Source organism: Protopterus annectens, chromosome 9.part0, assembly GCF_019279795.1.
Source record: "Protopterus annectens isolate FY-2018-M chromosome 9.part0, PAN1.0, whole genome shotgun sequence".
Taxonomy (NCBI): domain Eukaryota; kingdom Metazoa; phylum Chordata; order Ceratodontiformes; family Protopteridae; genus Protopterus; species Protopterus annectens.
In genome coordinates this window covers 84,828,820-84,853,858 of record NC_056743.1, presented here as the reverse complement: position 1 = coordinate 84,853,858, position 25,039 = coordinate 84,828,820, and the positions used below count along the sequence as shown (strand labels likewise).

Genomic DNA, 25,039 nt, shown 5'->3' with positions numbered 1-25,039 from the left:
ATATATACATAAAAGCAGGAATTTAGTTTGTTGCCAGGTGAATTCAGAGTGGTAAAAACAGAGATAAATTAATCACCATTATTGTACCAGTATCAAGTGATGAAAGAAAAAAAAATAAATATGGAGAAAGTATAATCAGTCACTAGTTGTAAAAAGCATAGGAATTTAGTTATAATATAAGGAGAAGGAAGAGGTGAGGTTATAGAGCAGGTACATAGCCAGGAAGAGTTGAGATGATTTTTCAGTATTTGTTTGAAGGTGGTGGTGCTGCCGGTGTTTCTTATAGAAGGTGAAAGCGAGTTCCATAGTTTGGCGACGGTGAAGGAGTAGAGCAGTTGACCAGCTGGAAAGGTGGGCTTTCCTACTTTTAGAAGTAGATGATTTTCAGATCTTAGTTGCCTGCTGGGTTGGTATTTGGCAAGTAGAGTTGAGAGAGCAGGACACTCTGTGTGTCTGTAGATTATTTCATGCGCTGTAGTTAGCTGGATGAATGAGAGATGGTGGGGGAGTGCCAATCAGCCTAATTGTTTCAGTGAGTTAAAGTGGTGGGATAAGACTTTGGCCTTGGTGGCAAATTTGGCTATTCTGTTGCAACACATATCAAGTTTGGATTTTGTAGAATTCTGGATATTAGTGAGAAGAGGGGCACCATAAAGGAGAGAGGGTAATAAAAATGTAGTTGCAAGGATTTGTGTAGTAGAGAGGCTAAGAAAGTGTTGGTGTCTGTTGAGCATACCAAGCTTTTTGTGTGTGTTTTTTTATGTTACTGTTTATGTGTAGGTCAAAGTTTAGGTTTACATCTATAATAATGCCTAGTAATTTAGTGTGTGGGACAACTTCTATAGTGGTATTATCTTGGGCGTGTTTATTGAAGAGTTTTTTTTTTATCTAGGGGATTGGTTTTCTTAGGGGTAAAAATTACTAGTTTAGTTTTTTTTTGGATTTAGGGCAAGATGATTGTTAAGCATCCAAGATTTAGTAGAAATTAGGGCATTCTGGGTGATCTGCTGGAGTTCAGAGCTGGAATTAGCAGTGCAAATTATTGTAGAGTCATCAGCATACTGGATTACTGAGCATTGTGGGAGAGTGTTGTGAAAATTGTTAATAAAGATGCTACATAAGACAGGACCAGGTATTGAGCCTTGGGGTACCCCTGTGGAAGTACTGAGGAAAGGAGGGTAAGGCTGTTGCCATTTGGTGGATTGCTGCCTATGATGTACTGCATCACCTTCTGCATAATACTTGCCCATCTCTCACTCTGGAATTATAGACAAACTCACTAAACTAGGTATAAATCCCTATGTCACATGATGGGCTGCCAAATGACTCACCGACCGAACCCACACTGTGAAAGTAGCAGACTCTAAATCCAACTTCAGACCAGTGACAAGTGGAGTACCACAGGGTTCAGTCCTGGGTCCTCTCCTGTTTGGCATCTACTTCTCTGAAGTACAGGCTAACACAGAAGGTCTTTGACTAACGAAGTTCTCAGATGACTGCAAACTAGGAGCCATAATCAAATCTCCTAACGATGTGGACATCCTACAAAAGGGCCTCACTGAGACAGATGCCTGGTGTCAAAGCCATGGCCTCAAGCTCAATGCCAAAAAGTGCATTGTCATCCCTTTTGGTAAAAACTCTGTACCCATGAACTACCACATAGGCGGTAGTCTACTTAACACCGAAAGTGTGATAAGAGACCTTGGGACACAGGTGGACAACAGTCTCTCCTTTGATAATCACATCGCCACAGTACACAGGATATCCTTCTACATGGGACACCTCATTACAAAAGGTTTCTCATCCAGGAAAAAAGAGGGCATTGTTCCCCTCTACTCATCACTCATTAGACCCATTATAGAGTACAATGCCCCTTTTGGTATGTACCTCACAAGATATCTACAACAACTGGAAAGGCCACAGAAATACTTCACAAAGAGGATTACTAGCCTCAAACTGATGCCCTACGCAGACCACTCAAAAAACTCCAGCTTTACTCTGTCGCATATTGTCTACTCAGAGGCGATCTCTGCCTAAAATACAAAACTATGTCAAACCCAGAGCTGTTGGACATGCTCCACGTAAAGAAATCCCAATCCCTCTGAGCTACACACTCTAGGGACCCTAAACCTTGTCACCACAATAAACAGAACATGCTGGAGGGATAGATTCCTGTCTCAGAGACTTCCCATACTCTGGAATAAGATACCTATCTATATCAAACAAAGCTCCTCATTGGCACTCCAAGAAAAATCTTGATGATTGGATGGGAGATAGGAAATTCACGCTGGGGATCACTTCTGTGACTCTGCTTGTCAGGGGTACAGGAAAATAATTTTCTTGGGTGGCAAAAGCCAGGGTACTGTTTGGCTAGGCTTATATAGGCCCTAGGGCCAATAGCCTAGTACCCACCTATGAACCTATAAGTAAATGCTAGGCTTTCATTCTGTACACTATTAATATGCCTAGCCAATAATCAGAGGTCAGGCTAAAACCCTCTACCTTGTATCTGTGAGGTAAAGACCTGAACCACTATGTCAACCCCTCCCATTGTGAGGCTAATACATCTATAGTTGCCTGGATTAGTGGTGGGCCATCTTTAAGCACTGTCATTAATGTGACAGGTGTCTAAGCATCAGGGACATATCCTGTAGACAAGGTGATATTTAAACGTTAAGGAGAGATTCAGATCGGGCATTTAGTGCTGCTAAGGAGGCAGCCTAGAACATTATCAGGAAACATGACTGCAGTGCACTTGGCTTTGCATAGGGTCAACAAGACGATCAAGGGTAATTTTGGTGGAGATGATGACTGGGAAAAGGGGGGGGGGCACCAGGGTGGGTAGTATGGAAATAGAGTCAAATATCTGCTAACATATTGGTCATTGGCTTAGGATCAGAGTATATGTATTGTATAAATAAACTCAGAGCACAGTTGTGTATTATTTCTAAGTTTCCCTATGCAGTTGGGGAAGATTTGTTGATTGTCTTTAGTGGAGGTAGAAATCCTAAATTTGTATTCGGCCTTGCACATTTTAATGGTACACTTGAGGTTTTTGCTAACCTGTCTCACTTCCTTTCTGTGGTTTAAAGATCTAGCTTTATTATAGATGGTAAAGTAGTTGTTTCCTTTCATTGCACAATCTGTTAAGATGTTAAAACTTCTGCTCCTTGGAGATCTTCAAAGCTGTTTGCTTTGAATTATTAGGAGGCTTTGCTACAAACTGTAGAATTCCAAAAAAAATTTAAATGTTGATTGCTGTGACTTACACAAAATTCAAAGTGTGTGCGACACATAAAATCAAAGCTGCCAACTAATGTGAAGACGGAAGATATGTAGTTGTCTGTCTATAATAAACACTTGCATCCTACTAGTTTATGGCTACTATATTAATTTGGTACTTTTGAAATCAGTCCATTGCCCCAGAAAATTCATTCATGTAATTAAAAGCAGAGAGGTCAGGACCACAGCTGGTTGGGTATAATAAATATGACACCCCAAGCAATAAATTACAGAAAAATATACAATCTGCAGAAAAAAAATGTTTTCATAATTGACTAATTGCAAATGATTATTGGACTTTCCATTAATATGCAAAATCAAATATGCAAAATCATAGAAGCATAAAGATTAAAACCAGTGCTACATACTCAAAGAAAAAGAAAAACACTGATCCACGAAATGATTGCAGAAGGAAAACACATAGTTTATCTTTAAGATTGCTTAACCTAAACCCTAGCATTACCTATGGGTACAACTTGTTTGAAAAATGGCACTGGTGAGGAAAGCTTTTTTTTTAAGGTAATGTATAGAATTAGGGTTAGTGTTAGGGCAGTGGGGGCTCTAGGCTCCATTTCTTGCAGGGAAATAATAGGGGCACATTAGCTAGCTGGTGGGGCATGTATAACATGTGAAAATAAACAACTAAACACCATACCAATAAAGTATCAAATATATATCATGTGGTAGCAACTCACCCATAATCCACTGCTAAAAACTGAAGACCATTTCCGTATTAAAAAAAAAAAAAAACATTGAATGTCATAATCATATAAATACTGCCAATGTTCACAACATAGAAAAGCTACTAAAGTGTCATGCTTAACGATTATGATTTTGATGAAGTTTTGGTATGCTGCAGAGTAACAAGTCAAGGGTGTAGCTACAAATACAAAAGAGGTGGGAAAATGTCAAGTAAGAAGACATTTGTGCTTCAGCAGACAGAGAAAAAATATCATTAACCCAAACTGAAGGACAAAAAGTCAGACTTACTTTGTTCTGTGCTGCATTGTAAGGAAATATTTTTAAATGATAGCATATTTTGCCAGTGCTCAAGATAAAACAAGTATCTTCCCATTGTCGACATTGGTGAATGGCAAGGAAGTTGAAATGTCTGTTAATAGTTCTTTGAATTAGAAGCAAGGTGATCAGTTAACAGCTCCTGGATTACAATGATAGTTTTGACACCTAAGGAAGACTGTGGGAAAGGGTCTGTCAGCACTTGGACTAAAATCTGGAAACCTTCAAACCTGCAGTTCATTTAGGGTATATATCACATGATCAAAGTTCCAGAACTTCGAATCATTAAAGGTCGAACTTTAATGATCAAAGTCTTGGAACTTCGAAAATAAAAAAAAAAAAAAAATGCTCTAAGATGGGGGGCAAGCCCCCCTGCACCCCCACCCCTCGCTACTTAAATATACCAACTCTGAGATGACACTACAGTGCAGAAAAGGGAAATCTTCCCTTTCTGTGCTATACGTCAATTTCCATTATAAGATTCGAAGTTTTAAAACTTCGATCATTAGTGTTCGACCTTTACTGATTCGAAGTTTTAAAACTTCGATCTTATGATAGGGACCCGTTGAGTTAGTTTATTTTGCTGAGCATTTACTATTACTGTTAAAAGGGTAAGAACTGCTCTAAGAAAAGAAAAATAAGTCAAAGTAATTCAATGAAAATAGGTTCCAGGAGGTGTGCAAGATGCCTGTGGAACACACTACTGCCATTCCATTTATATGGAAGTTAAAAAAATGAATTCCTTAGGTCCAGCATTTCTTGTATAAGTGGATTCAATAGAAAAAAACCCTCCCAAGTTCACTTTACAGTGACAGGTCCATTGAGATATGATGATAACCATTTAGTGAGTCTGATACATTAAACGTGCTTACTTACGCCATTGCACCACTTTCTTTCCTGATAACCATATTCATCTCCTCTAATTTTTATCTCACTTGCTTTACTCATAGCTTCTGATGCAGATATTACAAGATGTCATTTGCCTTTTCAGGACAGCCTCTGTTGTTTTCTTCTGGGGACTGGAGTCTAGGTTTGTACATATCAGTCCAGATAGAGGAGCAGCAACTGTTTTAATATTCATAGCAACAGTCTGCAATAAAAAAAATAATAATGGCCATTATATATACATCAATTATGCATCCCCTTTTGTCTTAGTGTGTCTCTACAGCCTTTCTTACAAACCATGACTCATTGTGCCTGATTTGCTAACTCAGAATTCTTTGAAGTCACTCTATCCTCACCCTCAAGGTACAGTAATTCTGGAGTTTGTTACATATAATTGGGAAGGCACAGTGAGGTCATCCCCATTTGGTACATGATGGGGCTTATTTATTTTATTTATTTATTACATTTGTTTACTGGGATAATTCAACTGGGCCAGCAGCCCATTTTCAGCGAGGTCCGGGAAGAAAAGCCCCAAGAAAAAGAAAAATGACAAGCATATGAACTACAAAAATAGGAAATAGCACTATACAGAATAAATAGTATATATACAATATAAGGAATTAACATTATTAACAGGATTAACAAAAATAATGCAATCACAATTAAGATTAACAATACAACACAATTTTTTGCAGATACGTGTAATATGCCTCTGCAGTGTAAAAAGTAGAAAGAAAAGTGATAAGGAAAGAAGAGATTTATTAAAAAGAGAATTAGTAATGTGAAGAAGGTAGGGAAAAAGTTAAGAGGAGATCGGATAGGAGGATAGAGTGGGCTTTTCCCCCCACATGGAATACATTCTGTTTGTTTACACCTCAATAAAGTGTTTTTTAGAGTTTTCTATCTCTCCCTTGCAGCCGACAATCAGCTGCTTCCAACATCCTCTCCTCATTTACTGTTTCCATGGAACCCAGCAAGTCTCGCTTGGACTTCCTCCAACCCATGTTCAAGGTCACCAGCAATCAAATGTGAAGTGCACTCATGTGCACACCCTCCCCTAAGTATGGACACACCCATCCTCAATTTCCAGTGCCTAAGAAGCCCAAGCCGTTAATTGAACCCAGGTCACTTGAGCCATAGTCAGGGCTTTATCCCTTCATGCCACAGCATTGGATGAAGTGCTTTTTTAACTGACTGGTTTCAAGCAGATGGTTTTCACAAAAGATCTGTTTTGTGAATTTTATTACATCCATTTGGTATTGGCTTATAAAAATCAGGTTATTTTCCAGTAATGTTTCCCCACATAGCATTAATTTTCTTGGAATATTTACTGCTCATCTTTTGGTCACAAATCTAGCTTTATAGGTTGCTTTCGAACCTTTTCTGGTGCATCTTATACAGCAACCCTAATGTACACTCTTCTAATGATTGCAACAAAGTATCCATACCCCTCCTATCCCTTCATAGAGCCTCTTAACCAATTAATGAAGCAAGTTGGACTACTAAATTGTGATGTGCCTCTGTTCTACTTTAATTTCTTCAGGGTGCCTTCCATTTTTTAGGACTCTCTGCATTCTGATTGTCTTTACATATGTTACTTTCATCACATGGAGAAGCATTCCAAATCTGTGTGCCATGCATGTAACATGTCCTTCTGTGTATGAGCTCATGGGATGTACATCTCAGACTTAGCAGCACAAGGTATTAACTGCTGTGTTGTTATCCATGTCGGAAGGTTATGAGAAATAGTTCTGGCTATTAAAGCATTTCTATGATGATTTTAATAGGATCATAGAAACATAAGAACAATACTAGACAAGCAATCATGGCAACCATTCAATATCTAGCCATATACACCATTAAGTAGACACACTTAGCATTTCTTTATACCCTTGTGAACCACTTAACAGCCCCCCCCCCCCCCCAAAAAAAAATGGAGCATGCCAGTACACGATAATCCTGGTGTAATCTTGTACACATTTATTAGGACTAACCTTAAAGGTAGCCAAATAAGAACTTTATTGGAAATCTATTCTGTAGGCTGGGAAGACATTACGTTAGGAACCTACCCCTGCTGCAAGTCTAGCTTATTTGCTTGTGTAGACTATGCTGCCTAGGTGGGTGTTTGTAGAGCCACTGGTTTTGTGAATGAATAGCAGGTCAAATACCATTAGGTCTTTCATGACTCAAAATGTAAGACACAGATCACCTCAGAATAGCAGGTAGGCAACGAAGCTTAAGAAAAGTTGTGATAATCTGCAGTTGTGCATCACTTAACGTCCAGGATGAGTTCTGTGCAGTAGGACATTAGGCAACTAGGATGTTATGTGAACATCGTATAAGTACTATACTGTGCAAGCATATTGTAGTATACTATACTACACTACTACTACTGACTAAGTAGTCAATATTCTTCACTGAAATATACAGACGTATATGCGGCTGGACATTGTGCAGAAGGATGTTAAGCGATCCACACCTGTTTTGGGATAGTTGAAGGATTTAAAGTCTTTAATTGTCTTGTTTATAAATCTCTTAGGTCTTTTCAGCTGAGCGGTATATTTGGATTTGTAAATATCAAAGGTGGTGCTGTATTCAGTACTGGGTCTGATAAAAGTTTAGTTGCAGCATTCTTCTCAACTGTCCATATTTTCACAGAATGTGCTGATTTTTGCCTGATATTTTTATTCTGTTCCTCCTAAAATTTGTGGTTTTCTAAAAGATCCCTGAGGATTGAAGTTATTAAATAATGATATACATTTGAGTTTCAGACTTCATACCCTTCAGAAAATTCACTCTAACCCAAGTCCTGTTATTTTACCAACATTCTGAGTTTATAAGGTCAATATTTAAAATCTGTCCCTATTTTGGGCATTTGGCGCAAAATGATTTTAAGCTTTATCCAGATTTCTTGCACTAAGAGGTTGAGAGGTATCAGTAAAAGGATGCCTTAAAATGAAAGAATCACTCGGACTCATCAGTACTCGTGTCTGTTATAACCACGTCTGCTTGAAGAGGAGTTTCATTTATAACATATGAGATGAGAGACACTTTTTTGCTGAATGCTACTATACTACACTGTTTTGCATTTAGCTAGAGGGTATTTGTGGTACACCAGGTATGTAGCACCAATAAGCAAAAGAATTAAAGAAAATGCAGCCATAGTCAACTTTTCTTCTTCAAAATATGGAACACTGTACTACCTTTCATAAGGTAGAAAAAATGGGCAAAATCTCACACATTTACTAACAGCTATGGAGACAGTTCACAGCATGGATAAATGTTAAATTACACTTGTTTTACAGCATGCCAGTTTTTAAACATTAGAGATTCTCTGGATAAACAACTCAAGTTGGAAAAGTCCAAATCCCCAGGTGGGCAAGCCAAGCTCCCCCCCCCCCCCAAAAAAAAAAACAAAACAAAACAAAAAATTTTCAATCCAATCAGCATCAAGGAATACAGGTAAGAGTAGGCTTGCAACATCATAAATGTCATGCTATAGCACCAACAAGCAAAATAATTAAAGAAACAACAGCCATTGTTAACCTTTCATCTTCAAAATGCAGAATATTACACTATCTTGGAAAATTGGAACAAATGGATAAAATATTACACATTTGCTAACCACAAGAAAGAAAGATCACAACTTAGTTAAGCTGTGGACTTAATACTTAAAAAAGATTCTTTAATAACCCCAGTCTCTATTTGCTTGCCTGAACAGTCACTTGGTTCCAACATAAAATTTTCTTTTTGCATTATTTATGAGATAAAAAAGTTATACACAAATTGTAATGTATTGTTTTACCACTCATCCAGCACTTCAAACAGTAGAGACTTGAGTGTAAGTTGAAAAGTCTGGGACACCCCCTCACAAAATAAGCAAACTATTATCTGACAAATTGTCAGTGACAAACAACTTTAGCCTTCTCCCAGCCTCATTTGCTGCATCATTATACCCATTGCATGGCTAAGACCCCCACACACACACACACACACACATTACAGACACTTTTATGACTGTACACCTCGGATATTTGATTGAAATCAGGTGACTCCATGAATTCATAAACACTCCAGAAATCTTGCTCATATCAGAACCACACAGTGCAACACCCCTCTATCCTCTCAATGTCTTAGAACAGCTTTAAAATATTTTTCTTATATACTCAGAAAGTTGATAGAATAACAAATGTAACAGCTTTAAAATATTTTTCTTATATACTCAGAAAGTTGATAGAATAACAAACGTTGCACTATCATTTTCTGAAAGATACATCTGAAACTCCTGTGACTACCATTATTTTAGTGACTACAATCTGCAACAACTTTCCAAAAAGACACAGAATTTACATGGAACAGAAGAAAGTAATTCTGAGTTTTGTTACTCAAGAATTCTCGACAAAGTCATTAATAATTTGAAGGTGAAGACAGTTCCCAAGAGGGCCAAATTTTTTTTTTTTATTAACCAGGTAAACCCACAGGAGAAAGTGTCCCTTTCCAGGGGAAAACTAGAAGCATTGTCTGAGAGGTAAATGGAGGTGGGAGGAATCAAACCCTGTACTTTTTACCATATGAAGCAATCCATTAACAGCTCAGCTAAGTGCCAGATAATTCACTTAAAAGTTTAACATCAGATGAAATTCCTGCAGTTATCCCCCTCCCAAAAATCAAGAGTTAGTTAATTGAGGTCTGGCAGTTGCTTTTGAGGATTAAGGCTTCATACCATGAAGAAGTAGGGTAGAAGGTTTGATTCTTTATACCTTTGCATTTGTCTGCTGTGTGACTCTGACCAAGGCACTTAACCAGACACCTTTGACTGACTGGGACATTTCACACACACACACACACACACACACACACACACACACACACACACACACACACACACACGCTTCAGAAATTGTAAGCGTAATGTCTCCTTTTCAACAAAGAAACCCAGAAAACCCATATCGTGCTTTGTTTCTTATTTCAAAACCTGTGCTTGTAATGTGTGTACTGCACATTTCGAAGTGCTTGGAATTGTAACGTGAAAACCCTGTGCTATTTTATTCCCTAACCAATCTAATTATTGTAAAATAGTGCAGTACTGTACTAGCAAATATTACATGCAAGAATAAATCTGTCCAATGATAGTACATTTTAGTGTTCTGCAGCATATTTCATTACTTCTTTGTAGAACTTATGTACTAAATCTGTATTTTTTTACTTTATTGAGCGGAAGATCTTTTCCTTTCTTTTATATTCTGCATTTTAAACTGCATTGACTAAATGGCTGGTTGATGTACTGCAGAAAGATATTTGGATATTTTTAACCTATGAGGAGGGAAAGTGTTATTTCCAGTTTTCTACTTCTTTTTAAACTTGTCCTGTAGGATTATGCTTTGGTTCACTTCAGAGGAGGCGGCCCATATGAGGGTTCTAATATGACTCATATACAGTGACAACTTAAAGAAGAAATGTGGCCTAAAAACATATGAAAGCACACGAGGAATGTTTTGCCCATATGTTTTGTCCATCTACCCGTCAATTAAATAAGCTACTGAGTTTGAAAGACAAAGCTGTGTTTTTTTCTCAGATGTACACATTTGTGAGTACAAAGAGATGAAATAAAGTTTTTACACTGAGGCATGGCCTCACAATCCTTATTTGGCAGGACAATGCTTTATCAGTCAACGCAGCACGCTGAAGTATATAATCAGCTCAGTGGCTGCAGCTCAAAGAATGTAGGGCAAATATCTGCATGGTAAATCAATAACATTCCTGTCTGTCTTATCTTTTGATTTTAGGAGAAAATGTTTTTTCCAGAGCACAGTGTTTGAACCTTTGTGACTTGAAGACTTGTACTTGTACCGCAAGTCAGGAGAGTTTTATTTTTATTTACTTCCTCAGATTTAGGTTTCTTATTTTATTATTTGGTTTGTTCCTTGTGAAGGTAGTTCTGTATACAATGCTTCCATTGTAAAAAGAAAAAAAAATCTTCACTTTCCTTGTGAGTCACCAAGGGTCTGATTCCAAACTGTGTGTTCACATTGCTGCACAGACCTTTCTTGAAACTTAATACACTCTCCGCTTTCACAAGTTCCTCTTCACATACCTGCTTACTTACGCCATCTTCTTTCCTGATAACCATCTCCTCTAATTTTTATCTCGCTTGCTTTACTCATGGCTTCTGATGCAGATATTACAAGATGTCATTTGCCTTTTCAGGACAGCCTCTGTTCTTTTCTTCTGGGGACTGGGGTCTAGGTTTGTACATATCAGTCCAGACAGAGGAGAGATATTCACAGCAACTGTTTTAATATTAACAGCAGCAGTCTGAAATAAACAAATAATAATGTCCTTATTTATACCAATTGTAAATAATCTTTTGTCTTAGTGTGTCTCTACAGCCTTTCTTACAAACCATGACTCATTGTGCCCGATTTGCTAACTCAGAATTCTTTGAAGTCACTCTATCCTCACACTCAAGGTACAGTAATTCTGGAGTTTGTTACATATAATTGGGAAGGCACAGTGAGGTCATCCCCACTTGGTACATGTTGGGTCTTTTATCCCACATATGGAATACATTCTATTGTTTGTTTACACCTCAATAAAGTATTTTTTTAGTATTTTACCCCCCCCCCCTTGCAGCTGACAATCAGCTGCTTCCAAGATCCTCTCATTTACTGTTTCCATGGGACCCAGCAAGTCTCCCTTGGACTTCCTCCAACCCATGTTCAGGGTCACCAGCCATTAAATGTGAAGTGCACTCGTGCACACCCTCCCCTAAGTATGGACACACCCATCCCCAATTTCCAGTGCCTAAGAAGCCCAAGCCGTTAAATGATCCCAGGTCACTTGAGCCATAGTCAGGGCTTTATCCCTTCATGCCACAGCATTGGATGAAGTGCTTTTATAACTGACTGCGTTCAAGCAGATGGTTTTCACAACAAAACTGGTTTGTGAATTGTATTACATCCATTTGGTGTCTGCTTATAAAAATCAGTTTTTTTTTCCAGTAATGTTGGCATCTCTTGTTCAGCTGTTAAATCCCAGACAGGAGTTTTGTTTCCCCACATAGCCTTACTTTTCCTGGAATATCGACTGCTCATCTCTTGGTCACATATCTAGCTTTATAGGTTCATTTCTCCTCTTTTCTGGTGCATCTTATACATAATCCCTAATGTACACTCATCTAATGATTGCAACAAAGTATCCTTATCCCCTCCTATCCCTTCACAGAGCCTCTTAAGCAATAAACGAAGCAAGCTGGACTACTAAATTGTGACGTGCTTCTGTTTTACTTTAATTTTTTCAGGGTACCCCTCCATTTATTAGGACTATGCATTCGGATTGTCTTTAAGTCTGTTACTTTCATAACTTTGAGAAGTATTCCAAATCTGTGTGCCATGGATGTAACATCTCATTCTGCATATGAGCGCATGTGATGTACAACTTTTATTTTATTTTACATTTGGTTACCGGGACAGTCTGACTGGACACATGTCCTTTTTCAGTGGAGGCCCCGGGCAGAAAAGCTCCACTTAGAACAAGCAGTACAACAACATACAGAGTAAGCTAAAATAGTAACATGGACTTTCAAAGTTAATACATGATAATTTCAGACAATAAACAGGTGGTGTTCAAAGAAAAAGACAGGTGGAATTACATAGTCATTACAGTGTAGAAGGTACAGTCAATTCATATTTCCTGTGAACATTCATAATTACAATCACTAGACTTAGCAGCACAAGATATTAACTGCTGTGTTATCTATTTCAGAAGATTATGAGAAATAGTTCTGGCTATTAAAGCATTTTAATGATTATTTTAAAAGTATTATAGAAACATAAGAACAATACTAGGCAAGCAATCATGGTAACCATTCGATATCTAGCCATATACATCATTAAGTACACACATTTAACATTTCTTTCTACCCTTTTGAACCACGTAACAGCACTTACCCCAAAGATAGAGCAGGCCAGTAGGTGATAGCCCTGGTGTAAACTTGTATACATTCATCAGGACCAACCTTAACGGTAGCCAAACAAGTATTTTATTAGAAACTTACTCTGCAAGGCTAGGAAGATATTACGTTAGGAACCTACCCCTGCTGCAAATCTTGCTTAGTCTCTTGTGTAGACTTTGGTGCCTGGGTGGGTGTTTGTAAAACCACTGGCTTTGTGAATAAACAGCAGGTCAAATACTATTAGGTCTTTCATGACTCAAAATGTAAGACACAGATCACCTCAGAATAGGAGGGAGGCAGTGTAGCTTAAGGAAAGTTGTGATAATCTGCAGGTGTGCATCACAATCTCCAGGATGAGTTCAGTGCACTAGGACATTAGGTGACTAGGATGTTATGTGAACATTGTATACAGTACTATACTGTACAGGCATATTGTAATATACTGAACTACTTCTACTGACTAAATTGTCAATACTCTTTAATGAACTATATGGACGTATATGCAGTTGGACATTGTGCAGAAGGATGTTTAGCGATGCACACCTGTATTGGGATAGTTGAAGGATTTGTGGTCTTTAATTGTCTTGTTTATAAATCTCTTGGGTCTTTTCAGCTGAGCAGTATATTTGTATTTGTAAATACCAAAGGTGGTTCTGTATTCAGTGCTGGGTCTGATATAGGAAAGGTATAGTTGCAACATTCCTCTCAACTGTCGATATTTTCACAGAATGTCCTGAGTTTTGCCATATATTTTTATTCTGTTCTCCATAAAATTTGTGGTTTTCTAAAAGATCAGTGAAGATTGAAGTTATTAAATAATGAGAGACATTTGAGTTTCAGACTTCATATCCTTCAGAAAATGCATGCTAGCCCAAATCCTGTTATTATAGCAACATTCTGAGTTTATAAGGTCAATATTTAAAATCTGTCCCTACCATACGCTGTGGTGGTGCTGCGGTAGTGTTGTCATCTCACAGTAAGATGCTGTCCGGTTCGATTCTCAGCTAGAGTGTCTTCTGCATGGAGACATGCGTGAATGGGCGTACCTTCGTTGAAGGTTGTGCATCAGGCCTGGCAAGCCGGTATGTAAAAATCAACTGCCAATCATTAGCGGACCGGAGTTCCGCTGTGGTGACCCCTAACCGGGAAAAGCCGAAAGACACAAAAATTTAAAATCTGTCCCTATTTTGGGCCTTTGTCCCCAAATTATTTTGGGCTTTGTCCAGATTTCTTGCACTAAGAGGTTGAAAGGTATGAGTGACAGGATGTGTTAAATGCAAGAAACACTCTGACACATCAGTACTCATGTCTGTTATGACCATGTCTGCTTGAAGAGGAGTTCCATTTATAACATATGAGAGATACTTTTTTGCTGAATCTTACTACACTACACTGTTTTGCATCATTTTTGGTACACCAGGTATGTGCATATTCCAGCCCTTATTGGAGCTGTTTGGTCTCATTGGGTGGTTATCAGTAAACTTGGTTAACCCCACACCTGAAATATTGGCTTGAATACTAAACAGGGGATGGCCCATCACAGATCCCTGTTGTACCCCACTGTTAAATATTTATGTTTAAAAGGGTACCAGCAACTTTCACATATTGGGATACCTTGGCTAGGCAATTTGCAATCCAGCTGAACAGCATAGGGGTTTACACTAAGCAGGCTACTTCTTCAATATTACGAGCAGGGAGATACCATCAAAAGCCTTGGAGTGTTTGAGAGGTGCAGCACGCATGGAGTGATCATTATTTACAGCCTTATTACCTTTCCAGAGATGGTAACAAGGTTCAGGAGTTACAATCTACCCTTCACTAAACAGATCTAATTGGCGTCCAGATCAGCAAAGCTGCATCTCTCTTCATCAATGAGTTTTGCTATGATACGTTGCATGATTTTGTATATAAAACTGGTGATGATGATGATGATGCACCTATAATTACCCATGTGTGTGTGTGTTTGAATGTGTCTGTTTACACTATACCCTAGCATAAGTAGTAGTGCCGCTTGTCAGCTTACAATGTGCTGTGCTGTAATCTCCACCTTTCATATTATTTGGCGTATTGTATATATTCTGAATACCAAGCAGATGGCACACATAGTATACATAATAATAGTAGAGCATAATGCATTCTTTCACAAAACTATAATTTTGTTCAGTAAATAAATCAGTGCATATTACTTTGAATACACTTACTGTGTTTACTAGAGTAGATATAATTTTTCACTTTAAGTTCCTTGTTTCCCATTACATGAATTGTTTCATGTTGTAGAACACATACCACAACTATGTTGTGCTCAGGACAAAAGTCACTCTGTGTTCTATGAAACTGATTCTTCAAGGTAGTCATAACATTTGACGTGGTGCACACATTGTCACTTCGTTATGAAAATGCTACTCTGCAGAAATTAATTTACGCATCACGGCTTACATACTGTACACTCGACCAAGTCAGGAAAATAAGAATATTAATGAGTCAGGTCAGCGCCTTTTGTGCAAACGTTCAGAAATTTTAATTGTTTTTCCTTTTGATTACTGTTTATTTCATATATTTTTACATGAAACTAAACTAGCATACAAACACAGGAACCAATATCAGCAGAACAATACAGTCCACATACACAGTTCCCAAAAACTTCTAGCCACAAGAAGAGGCAGTTATCAGTTCATAAAATACGAGTAGAGGCTTCAATTATATAAAACTTTCTATTTATTGGTCCATGTACAAACTCGGCAAGCGCTTTCACCCTACTGGGCTTCTTCAAGCCAAAAAGAAAAACAAATTCAAAGTATCCAATAAATAATCTCCTAACAATGACATCACTTCCTATAAATTAATTAATCACTAATATAAAGTTCAGTGCTCAGAAACATAGTTAAAATAGCATAAAATCAAAAGCAATATAAATTTCTCGATCAGTGGTATATTACAATAAATACACATACCATCACTAAATATTTTCACTTATAAAACTTGCAGTTTCCTTTCAAAATTCATTCATAAAACACTAAATATAAATTACATATAAAATGCATATAAAATGAATAAATGAATAAGTAGACTAGCTATACAGCAGAGCAGACCTAAAATACTTTCCACACTAAACCTTCAGCCTTCTTCCCTTCAGCATAGGCTTTATGGGCACCCTCTCATTTGACCCTGGGGGCCGATCTGCTCTCAGCCTAATGATCCATTTGGTTTCAATTTGTTCGGTGTGGTTCATCACATCACCTCTCCTAATGGTAGGTCTATTCATCTGTACAACTAGAAAATCAAATATGTGTTCAGCTGATGTTTCTAACACGTTTCGATAATGCATTTTTATCAGATTTAATCCGAATATTATACTGATGTTCCCTAATCCTGTCCTTTAATCTCCTGTCGGTCTTGCCCACATAAAAAGCTGGGCAAGACCTACAGGTGGCAAGGTAAACAATGTGTTTACTCTCACAACTAGCCTTAGGATGGAAATAAAAACAGCGTTGTCTGGCAGGATGAATGAACATGGCTGTATTGTTTATCAGCGAACAATAACTGCACCTATGACAAGGCTGGGTGGTGCCTGCAGTAGAGTTTGGCAAGTAATAATTATCAACTCTGCTTGAGTTGCACAAAATTCTATATAAATTAAGACAATTTTTATACGTATACCTAGGCATATGGCCCACTATATCATGAATATAGGGATCAACTGTTAATAGATCCCAATGTTTAGAATAAATGTCTTTGATGGCTCTGACATCCTGAGTATAATAAATCGAGACTCTAGTTTCCCAAATGGGATTTACCAACTCACCTATGGTATCATTCCCTTCAAGCATGGTATCATTTCTAGCCATAAAATATGGCAGAGCCTTATCTTTTCTAAGGATGTCAACACCCAAAAAGCCCTTCTCTATTTCTTGTGAGCTATAAGAGAAATTATTACTACAAGTGTTATGTAGACATATGTCTGATATCTTTTGCAGTTTTGGGTTTCTGTCTCTCTGTCATTGGGATGTATTTCTGATAACTAATATAATCCTTTCTACTTCTAAGGCTAGTAGCTTCCCTACAAATTCCTTTCTCATGGTTTTGTTTCAGAATTTCTGTGCAAGTGCCACAATCTAGCCCCCCCCCCTGCTCTTCCCATTCTGAAAAGGTGTATCAAGTTACTGCTGTACCATTCCGTGTTCAGTATATCAGCATCCCACACTGGGTCTATAGATTCTCCCTCCTTCGACATTCTTCCATAATGCTTTAAAATGGGGGAAAGTCTTTTCCTAGTATTTTATCATGAATAAAAAAAAGGCTTAGAACAGACAAAATAAGCTACTATCACAGGATACAAATGAAATTTCAACATAATCCAAGAAAATTCTGGACAGCTATTAAGGTTCTTCAGCCAGGAACATCTAAAACCCCTCCCCCACTGTTACTACAGACACCTCAAATAATATTGCTACTCAAGTTAACAAATTCTTTACTGAATTTATTCTCACACTAGCAAACTCTCAAAACTCACCCAACCGCAATGAGACACACATACACCTTAACAATGAAAATAGCTTTACCTTTCAACTTGTCCCTATAAACATGATTAGAAAACTACACAAAAAGCTAAAACCAACTACACTTACCGCAGATGGACTCCCAGCTGAATTCCTAAAATTATCTGCTGACGTAATAGCATATCCAGTAGCCATCCTTATCAACTGCTCTGTCTCCAAAAAGCTAGTCCCTGACCTTTGGAAAATCTCCCATATTATCTCCCTTCATATAGGGGGCAACTCAAAAGAACTAACTAATTACCACCCCATAGCTATATCTAGCCTCTTTAAAAGACTGGAAAGGTGTATTCATATACAAATTATGGAACACCTCAGCACAAATAAACTACTCACTAACACTCAACAAGGTTTCAGGCCTTCCCATAGCACAACTACTGCACTCATGTCATTCACTGACAGTTAATGGACACAGAAGTAATGATAAATATGTATCAGTCATCTTCCTGGACCTTTCCATGGCCTTTGATATGGTTAATCATAAACTTTTAAAAGCTCTATCAGAACTCAGTCTTAGCCAAAACACTATAGCATGGTTTATCAGTTACCTAACAGGTAGGCACCAGGCAGTTAAATGGCAACAGAAACTATCTCCTCTGCTCCCAGTAAAAATAGGGGTGCCACAAGGTTCCATCCTTGGGCCTGTGTTGTTTACTATATTTACCAATAACCTCTACTCTCCACTCCTCAATCATCCAGTACATAGACAATTCTACATTAGTCTGTGCCTCCTCTTCACTTCAGGAACTTCACCAACAAACTCAAGCCACCTTTCTCTCTGTTGAATCTTGGCTCATTGACCACCAGCTAATACTGAACTCAAACAAAACACAGCTTATCATCTTCCAACCCACACAACATACCAATCCTGACCTCTCATTTAACATCATATCCAGTAACAAGACTATAATATCTACTGTTACCCACACAAAGCTTCTCGGTGTTGTGATTGACTCAAACATGAAATTTGATATCCATATCTCTCTTATCATAAAGAAAGTCCACAAAAAATAAGTACTCTATATAGAAATAAACAGTTTTTAACAGACACTACTAGGGCCACTATTGCACTCTCACTTCTTATCTCTGCACTACTATATGCTTCTCCAGTCCTAACCAACCTTCAAAAATCGGATCCCTATTATATGAACGAAAAATCAAGATCTCAAATCTGAAAAGTAGAAAATGCCGATCTTCAAAATTGCCCCCGCTAATTATATATGCCAACTCCGAGATCGCACTACAGTGAGGAAAGGGCAAATTTTCCAATCTTCACTGTACCGCGATCTTACAACAGCGATCTCGAAGAACGGCATTTTTTACTTTTAAGCCAGTCGAGATCTTGATCTTTTGTTCATCTAATAGGGACCTCGAAAATCTGACCTAACCAAACTAGAAGCTTGCTACAACAAAGTTGCTAAATTTGCTACCAACAGCTCCTACAGATCACACCACTGTCTAGCTCCCAAAAAGCTCAACTGGCTAGAACTTCCTCATCTAATACTATATAATCAACATACCCTGACACACTAAATTCTATATCATCCCGAGAAAATCCCCTCACTACGAGACCTGATACTTCCATACTCCTGTAACAGACAACTACGCCCCACTAACAAATTTCTCCTCAAAGTACCTAAAGATAATAATACAGCAGGTTCATTCCTCTACCCTAGCAATATAGCAAAACACTGGAATAAACTCCCACCCCCACATCACAGCCACAGCTTCTATGCTTGAATTTAATAAGTCCTTAAAATCATATTTGTTGAACTCAAGGCTCAGTAAATGTGATAGTACAGGCTAAGACCCTCCCGTCCTACCCTCTTTCTCCTTTCATGTGACCATCAGTTAATCTTTCACCCGACTTCTCTCCTCACATTTCTTATATAATTACATCTATCCATGTCTTATCCTTGCTTACCCTTTTGCAACTGCTAAAATGTAAAAGATACTCAAAAGTGAAACTAAGATTGCTAATTGTTGATCCTGTTATATACATTTTGTTATATGATAAATACTGCTACTCATTATTTGTACTTGACTGTGTAAACTAAATTATAAATTATTATACAATTCCTACCCTAAAACGTGCACGCTGATTGGCCAGCCCAATCAGCGTGCCCATTGTAAATCCCTCAATATACTAACGGAAAAAGGTCCGGTCACCCGGACTTTTTCCATTAGTATAAAACACTGTCTTGCTATGTTAAAAGAGTTTAACATAGCGACACAGGTTTAAAAAGCAACGGAGATCTCCGTTGCTTTTTAAAGCTGTCCTGCTATGTTAAACTCCTTTAACATAGCGACACAGTGTAAAAGCAACGGAGATCTTGCGATCTCCGTTGCTTTTTTTTTTTAAAGCTGTCTCGCTATATTAAATGGGTTTAACATAGCGAGACAGATTTAAAATAAGTAACAGAGATATCCGGTGCTTATTTTAAAGCTGTCTCGCTATGTTAAACCCATTTAACATAGCGAGACAGTTTTTTTAAAAAAAAAGCAACGGAGATCGCAAGATCTCAGTTGCTTTTTACTGTTTCGCTATGTTAAGTGGGTTTAACATAGCGAGACAGCTTTACAATAAGCAACGGAGATCTCCGTTGCTTATTTTAAAGCTGTCTCGCTATGTTAAACCCATTTAACATAGCGAAACAGTAAAAAAAAGCAACAGAGATCTTGCGTTCTCCATTGCTTTTGCCCACAGCTCTGATGTACTGCGCAGGCGCGCAGTACATCAGAACTGCCGCAGAATACCAGACAGCTGCGGAAGGGCAGGAAAGAGGCATTATACAATGCCATTATTTAAGAAAAGTAATTATTTCTTTTCTTAAATAATGTCATTGTATAATAGCAATAACCCACTTCTGGGTGTGGGTAATGCTGGATTTACCCACGGTTGGCTTTTGGTCCTCGGGCCGCCTCGGGACCAAACCACGCCAACCGTGGGTAAATCCAGCATTACCCACACCCAGGCGTGGGTTATTGCTATATTATTGTTTCTGTAAATGTTATCTGTGGAGCTTTTCTCCATGGGCCTCCACTGAAAAAGGACCGATGTCCAGTCAGACTTTCCCGGTAACCAAACATAGAATAATAATAAATAAATAAATAATGAATCAATTTAAGAGTTACAGGAAATATATCAGTTGTCTTATTACTGTCTGAATTTCTGCACATGTAGGAAGATGCTCTTTTGTGTGTCATCATAATGCATGCATATTACCTCCACTTTTTGATTGTTAATATTCTTATGGTTATACTCCAGGGGACCCTTGGAAACAGCAATCATGTTTCCAGGCATACATCACAAACCTATAGTGGAAGAAATCTGGACAAAGCCTAAAGTAATGGTGGGACAAAGGTCTATAAATAGTGACAGATTTTAAATATTGCTCTTAAAATCTCAGAAAGTTGCTAGAATAACAGAATTTGTGTATGTCATTATTCAGTGATTTTAATCTTAAGTGCTATATAAAAAAACACACATTTTATGAGGAACACACCAAAAATATGAAGCAAAAAATCTGGACATCCTGTGAAAATCTGAGCAGTTGAGAGATATGTTTCCAGAAGTTATACAGTACACTTCACTGGCTTAGTTGATTTACTGAACTTCTCAGGGGACAACTTAATTTATGCAATGCATTCCAGTTTTTTCATTACTGCTAGTAGCATTCTCTTCAGTTGTAGTGGTACAGAACTTCGCAATGAGACATCCTCACAACACCTCTACAGAACCCAAGTTAGCACTCATTCCTGGGTATACACTGGTAGAGAGGTTTGATTTGGTATTGGAGATTGTTAGGCATTGTAGACATATAAGGAAAAAAAAAACTAGAGAAAACCAGATTCCAAGAGGAATGCTCCAAGCAAAATGAAAACAGTGTTATTAAATCCATATTAAGAGGGTTGGACACTGAATCTTACTCGTTTTTTTTTTTTTTTTTTAGTCGAAACATGGCTCTCCAACAGCCAGCTCATCATTAACCCTAAAAAACAAAGCTGTTACTCTTCCTACCTAAAAAGTTCAACAATATTAAACCCTCCTTCCCCATACAGTCCCTTAATAACACTCCCATTCAGGTAGAATCCAGTACTAAGCGCTTAGGCATAATCATCGGCAATCAGCTTAAATTTGACTGGCATGTTAATAACTATATCAAAAAGACTCATCGTCATCAGAAAGACTCAAGGCTCCTTTACCATAACAAGAAATTCCTTACCCCTGAAGCCAAGATTACTCTCTCTCTTACCAACCTTCTACGCAGTCTAATGTACAATTTTCAAATTCTCACAAATCTTAACTCAGCACTTCTGACCAAACTCAAATCTACCTACAACAAGGTAGATAGATTTGCTGCCCAACAAACTTACAAATCCCATCACTCGCTCTCTAAAACACGTAAACTGGCTTGAATTACCCCACCAGCTTCTTCTCTCTCAGCTCCAGATCATCCATTCTATCCTATACCAGCCTTCCCACTATCCAGCACTATCCCCTCTCATCTCCCATTATTCTTCCTCCAGATCTTTCCAAAGCTCTAACCAAGGCCTACTACAAATCTACAAGCCCAAGTCTAAATTTGGACACAACATGTACAGCTATCACCCCACTATTGCCTGGAATAGGCTCCCACTAGAAATCAGGACCCTTACACATCCTAAACAATTTAAGACAGCCACCAAAGAGCACTTTAAAAGTCACTGGTCCTACCACTGCACTCTTCCTCCTTAACATCTCCTGCTTCTCATACCTTAATCTACTTTCTGCCCTTAACTCACTCTTCTCACTAGTTCTCTTTAATCTTCCTTAACTCTACTGTCTTCTAAAATCTATTAAGCAAATTGCCTCAGAGAAACATTCTATTGTAATTGTCTTGCCTTCATGCAACTACATCATGGTAAAACTGTTTTTTGTAGCCACTTACCCCAAAAACTATACTCATCTTAATGACATATTTCTTTTTATACATCTTGAATTGTTATTCTATACTCCTGATTATTGACACTGTATAACATTGTATTGCTACTTAATGCCTTGTAATAATCCTGTAACATTGCTGTTTAATGCTAATTTATAATGAAAATCGTATAAATATCCTGGAGGTTTTCTCCCCGGGCCTCTGCTGAAAAAGAGCTCTTCAGCTCAGTCAGACAATCCCAGTCAACAAATGTAAAATAAATAAAATAAACAGCTCTGTCCATTATTTTAGCTGGCTCTTACAGGGTACCTTACATGATACTCTCCAGAACATTTAATTTTGCTATGTGTCTGCACTTTTTGGAATTTCCTTCAGTCAAATCTCATTTCATAGTTTTTTCAGAGCCTCTCAGCAGCTCGTTTCTCTCCCTCTTTCTGACTTTCTTTTTCTGTCTCTATGTAGATGCGTTTGTATATATACATATATGTATGGGTGTAGAACCAGGTGACACTAAATCCCAGATTACCAAGATTAATCCCCCCAATCCCGTCTCACTGACTGCTGGAGGAGAAAGAGCCTGGACTTGGCCTCTTGCAAGACCCATGTTAAACCTGTCCCAGATTCATTTTGTTGAGTTTTGCTGGATCAAGGTTAATGATCTGGGACATGATTAATCACAAGAAACCAATGTCAACCTTTTCTTTTGACAAGTAATAAGGTGCACTCTGCATCACAGAGTAATTAATTTCTGTTTTGTTCTGACCAACAGACTACATCAGTTCTCTTCAACAGAATCTAATACTACTGTCTTTAATTGCATCCTACCATATTTAATGTTTTATATTAGCAGCCAAGATGTGAGAATAATGCTTGTTATGCTACATATGTTTTTTTAACAGGTACTGAGAAGAAAAGTCTTTATGATACTCTTTGGGATGACAATAGTAATATTGCCCAGGAAGCTCTAAATACTAATTTTTTGGTTCTCATGGCTGGTGGATCCCTGGCAGCTGAACGGTATATGAATTTCACTCTGCAGGACATCTACTATGCTGTGAAGGTGACAGAACTTCTAAATATCCAAGCCAAAAAAAGTGACCCACGAAAAGATGTACGTGAATTTTTCAATGGCAGAAATGCCAGCTACACAAGATTTGCAAATGACTTGCTCACTGAATTTCATTTTAAGGTGTGTGCACGTTTTTTTTTAATTTATCCATATTTTGTAAGCAGTATGAAATATAAAGCTTTTGACAGAATTACATATCGCTCACATCATAAAGCCAGTATTCTTAGAAATAGCAGAAGTAAAACACAGTACTCCTCATCTAGCAAAGCACTTTACCCAAACTGTTACATAATAAACAGATCACAGCACAGATTATAGAAATGTCAGGTGTGTTCAGAGTTACTCCCCTGATGAATGTACACAGATAAATAAACTGGTCACAATGAGAAAAAAAAAAAGTACTCAGCCAAACATGCATTTATTCCAGGCTTGAGATGAAAATGCTGAAAATGGAAAATTGAGGCCATATTCATAAATGTGAATAAAAATGAACAGTCACAACATGATTTACAGCAAATATTTAACATAATTACCTTATGACCTTTACTCCTGAACACAACAGGATGAAACTGCTTTTTTATTGACCTAGAATGACATTTTTCCACAGTAAACATTAACCAAAATATTGTCATACTTCACAGGAAGCGGTTTTCAGGACGCCAGAATTGAAAATGGATATAGTCAACAGGCATTTCATTTTAATATTTAGTATGTTGTAAACTGAGATAAATCTGCAGATTTCATTGTAAGATCATAATGCCTTAGTGTTATTCACTTATCACTACCAAATGCTAAGCATAGTACTGTCAGAAAATATTTCAATTTCTGTACAAGAAAACAGATTTTGGAGTCAGCTGTGCAGCCCCAATGTAATTATTTATGACGCAGTGTTATCACTTGAGCTAGTCACCGCAAAGTCAATTGACAAAAAATTTGGCAAAGCCAAACTGTTGAACATCACAGCATGTGTTCACTTTCTATGGAGACAGAAGCTCGGGAAGGCCATTTCATTTTGGGACAGTGAAGTCACACTGGGTGGCATAATGTTCCACAGAAAAAAAATCCTTATGCTGATCAATTACTGATGATTTTTATCAGCCCACATATAGCCATCAAGGTTGAAGCATTACAGCATCAATTCTCGAAATGCATTCAATTTATATGGATTTTATGATGGCAACAAATCTCAAGAATCTACATCAGTTTGAGGGTTATCCGGGCTGACAGACCCTCAAGTAAGCAGCTTATCTCATGACATTATAAAAGATCCTGGACTGCTGTACACACATGTACACACATACACACATGTACATGCACCTTGCATTACTTGTACTCTGATGAGCAGCATATCGGT

The 25,039-nt window shown here is 37.9% G+C and overlaps 1 protein-coding gene across 1 annotated transcript in view; it reads left to right on the top strand.

The window, feature by feature from the left end:
- LOC122811049 overlaps nt 1–25,039 on the top strand; it is an 88,457-nt gene that overhangs the window by 32,336 nt on the left and 31,082 nt on the right. Inside the window, exon 3 of the mRNA XM_044082591.1 lies at nt 23,516–23,805. Within this exon, the coding sequence (XP_043938526.1) occupies nt 23,516–23,805 (290 nt within the window). The remainder of the gene's footprint in view (nt 1–23,515; nt 23,806–25,039) is intronic.